The following is a 4289-nucleotide window of genomic DNA, read 5'->3' on the forward strand; positions in this document are numbered from 1 at the left end:
TTGTTTTTTGTTATATCATTTTTGCTATTACCTTTTCCTCTTCCAGTTACTACATTAGTTTTCCTTTATTTGATCCTCTCATCAAATGCTGATCCTCTTTGTCACATTTAAAAAAGACAAGTGGTGATACAGTACCTATCCTCATTGGTATATTTAGCTGATACAACAATGAAAAAAGAAAACCTATACACGTGTCCATGAAATTAGTGAGTCTACTCACGTGGGTAAGTATGAACAGGCTCAAACTCAAATTCACAGGGTTGTTTGGGTTTCTTTAGGCTAGAAAAGAATTAAAGCATTGGGAAGTCTTCCTCCCCTTCACAGATGAATTAAATACAACTAAGGCCACTTGTTGGACCTAAAGGCCTTTATAGCATGTCTCTGTTCGTGCTGAAGTGATATAATATTTCTTATCCCTTCTCTCAAGCAGAACTGGGCTTCAGTTACGTTTCTGGAACGTACCAGGTTTAATGTCAGACACCATGTAAATCATTTTGTTCTGTGTTCTAAACTAAGAAATGGTTATCTACAGAAGAATGATGCTAGAGACAAATGAACAGGCATCTTGGTGACACTGCATTTTGCTGGAGGTGAGGGAGACCTAATTTAGAAGCAGCTTCGTGATTCTGAACACCCGAGGATTAGGGAACAGTCTACATCCAGAGGCAATGGCCTATTATCATCACTGCATTGCAGGAAGAAAGTAACGGCTGTAATTGCATTGCCCCGACTGAGCTGGTGTCATAACTAGCCTTTATTATGAAACCTACTTTTCCTTCTGTTACAAGGAGTGGGGTGTATGCAAATTTTTCTAAAGCAAGAGGTTTACTGAAAGAAAAGAATGGCATGCCCTCACTCTGAAGGAACCCAGATTCCTTAAACATACCACAGCCAGCATTGATGCGTCAGCAAGGACACTTGCTGCTATAACAAACAATTGACTAAGGGTACCAATTGCTTGGTCTAGTTCAGTAGAGTAGTTCTTCAGTGAAGTGTTAATATGTTAGGAAGGAAACAGCTCCAAAAAATCTAGGATGGTTACTGTGATGGGAACAGAAAGGAAAAGGTTACTAGTTCCAACAAGACTATATACCAAGGGCGGCCAACCTGTGGCTCTGGAGCCACATGCAGCTCTTCAGAAGTTAATATGACCATTTGGAAGCTGGTCACCGTGTGCTTCTGCAAAGACTCAAGGAGACACATATTAACTATTAACGCATGTTATTATATTAATAATCCTGTAAGTTTCCTCCTAACAAAGAGTAGAACACTATTGCTAATCACATTCCTGAAGTCTCTTATTAGGCAGAGAAAAGAGAATTTCCTATGGGGCGGGTGGCGGGGTGGGGAGTTTGCAGGCAGGGGCCATGTGAGTCACAGTTGCAATCTGCCGTCTTCCTTACTTCAGCCTCTACCATCCTTCCTCTCCTGATTCAGTTGCTCCAAGAGAGAGGAATCAGTGTAAATCAACAGCAGGGGGAAATAGGTAGCAGCAGGTTACATTTACAACCCATACTTATGGAAAATTTATTAAGTTAGGCATGCATCGATACAAATGTAAAAACGGCAAGGTAATGTATTCATGCAGTTAGGAACTTTACACTTGCATCTCTTTAATGCTGACCTTCTACTAGTTGGTCCAAGGAGGAAATTTTCTTGGAGCCATCAATGGTGTAGATTGTTCTCACTCCCTGGGGCAGATTCACATTATCAGACAGAGTTCGGGTCAAATCAGCCAGCAGGGCCTCAAAAGATCTAAACCGGTCAGGGGAAATGGCATATACAATCCCTTTGAAATACCGATCTCCATTGCGATAGAAACGAACTTTCTTGGCTTTCTTCTCAGAACTGAGGGTTTGTAGGGTGCGGGTTCGGTAAAAGCTGCAGTGGGCACTGTGAGTAGGGCTGGGCAGGCCATTTACCCGAGACCCTCTGCCATACCGCTGTGCTTTGTCACGCTCATCAAAATGTTCCAGCTCCATGTCTCTCCCAAACGACATTTTGAAATTTAGCCTGAGAACAGCAAGAAAGAAAAAAAATATGTTTTAAGGACTTGGTTATTAAAAACTCTAAATTAAGACAGCAGGTTATCAGTAACATACTACAGGAGATTCTTTGACATACATACTATAGGAGAAGGTGGAGGCTAATGAGTTAAACTCCCAGATGCAGGAGTAAGCTTTACAACTCTCTTGCCATGCTGTAAAATTTTGGTTGCCCGAAGTCTGTTACCAGCCTTTGTAATCTGGCATAGTATGGATGCCAGCCAGAAAGCTGATCACCAGCAGTTCTCAGAGAAAATAATTAAGGACTGGCATGTCACACAGCTTTCATTCGTATGTAGCACAGAGTTGATCACTTGGGAGGAAGCATAAGAACTGGTTTTCTGATTTTCTCTTAGCCTTCTACTCAACACGGTTTCCAGTCCTATTAAGGGTGACATAACCAATTCACTCATGCTCTCAATTCTGCTTACTCCAACTCTGATCTCAGAAAAGTTGTCACTTATTGGTTGGTAGGAAGTATAATCCCCTCAGCAACATCCCATTAAGAACATTTCAGAGGAAGCAGTCATGTATGGTGGGAAGAGAAATCACAATTATTGAGTGCAAAAGAGTCAGGTCGGTTGGTCAGATTCACAGTTGACAAAGTCTTGCTCCTTCTGGTCATTAGTTGCCTTCACGCCCTGCTTTATACTAAGCTGATGTGGGTCGACCCCACTCTCCAATCTTTAATACACACTGAAAAGATGGTGTTTTCTTCTCTATGAAAATTGGGTGCTTCCATGATTTAAAGGAGCTCCTCAAATCACTATCATCCACTGAGCAAACAACCTTTTGAATTTACAGAAAGGGTCTGTAAGACAATATTCTATGTCTCATGGTTTGTCATAACAGATTTCACCCCCACCCCCTCAGGAAAATGTATAACTCAATTTTTCTCGAATCACTAATGGATAATTAATTTTTTGTTTCTGACGTCATCTGAAACCCCTGAAGTTGATCTCAACCCCCTGAGATGACCACAAATAAGGTTCTGAGTTGAGTGGTTCTGAAAGAAGGGAGTTCAGTTTTCAAATACAGCACACCCTGGAAATCTCTAAATGGAGAGTTCTTATTGACCTCACTTCCATTTTTGGAAGTATTAAAATATCATCTGAACTAATGTTGAACAGCATAATTACTACAACCCTCATGCTGATCTTCATATTTATTTAAATATGTGTTTGAATCCTTATGTTACATTTAAACAAAAGAATGTTTCTTCTCATTTAAAGCCACCTAGATTTGTAATAGTAATTATCTGTAAAACACATAAAATGTATTTATTGCATAGATACACAGATCTAATTTAGAAGTAATCATCGATTTGCAACACACAAGGAGGGGAAAAATAGCTAGCACCAACTTTGTTATAGCCACTGATAGGAGACCATAAAAAAGCCACAAAGCAATGTTTCAAAGCAAAGTAAAGGCAAAGGTGCATATAAGTGCAAAGTCCTGAACTTAGGATGGACAATCCCATGCACACTGGTGCAAGCTGGGGGGTGACTGGCTGGGCAGCAGCTCTGCAGAAAAGGACCTGGGGGTTACAGTGGGCAGTAAGGTGAATATGAGCCAGCAGTGTGCCCTGGTTGCCAAGAAGGCTAATGGCATACTGGGCTGCACTGGCAGGAGTGTTGCCAACAGGTCAAGGGAAGTGATTATTCCCCTCTATTCAGCACTGGTGAGGTCACATCTGCAGTACTGTGTCCAGTTGTGCCCCCCACCTCCTTCCCCTACAGAAAGGACGTGGACACATTTGGAAGGGTCCAATGGAGGGCAACAAAAATAGTAAAATAGTGAGGGGGCTGGGGGACATGATTTATGAAGAAAGGCTGAGAGAACTGGGCTTATTTAGTCTACAGAAGAGGAGACAGAGGGGATTTAATAGCAGCCTCAACTACCTGAAGTGGTGTTCAAAAGACGATGGAGCTAGACTGTTTTTAGTGGTGGCAGATGACAGAACAGAGGCAATGGTCTCAAGTTGCAGCAAGGGAAGTTTAGGTTAGATATTAGGAAGAATTTTCTCACTAGGAGGGTAATAAAACACTGGAACAGGTTACCCAGAGAGGTGGCAGAAACTCCATCCTTGAAGGTTTCCAAAACCCGGCTAGACAAAGCTTTGGTTGGGATGATCTAGTTGAGGATGGTCCTGCTTTGAGCAGGAGGTTGGACTAGATGACCTCCTGAGGTCCCTTCCAACCCTAATTTTCTATGATTCTAAGACAGAATAGGGTTTACATGTAA

The 4289-nt window shown here is 41.8% G+C and overlaps 1 protein-coding gene across 3 annotated transcripts in view; it reads right to left on the reverse strand.

The window, feature by feature from the left end:
* DCLK1 (doublecortin like kinase 1) overlaps nt 1-2012 on the reverse strand; it is a 554864-nt gene extending 552852 nt beyond the window's left edge. For all 3 annotated transcript variants that reach the window (XM_019524465.1, XM_019524466.1, XM_019524468.1), the window contains exon 1: nt 1625-2012. In XM_019524465.1, coding sequence (XP_019380010.1) covers nt 1625-2000 — 376 coding nt within the window. In that variant the 5' untranslated portion in view covers nt 2001-2012. The remainder of the gene's footprint in view (nt 1-1624) is intronic.
* Nucleotides 2013-4289: the final 2277 nt, after the last annotated feature.

This window comes from Gavialis gangeticus, unplaced genomic scaffold, assembly GCF_001723915.1.
Source record: "Gavialis gangeticus isolate Ggan-Ray unplaced genomic scaffold, GavGan_comp1, whole genome shotgun sequence".
NCBI lineage: Eukaryota > Metazoa > Chordata > Crocodylia > Gavialidae > Gavialis > Gavialis gangeticus.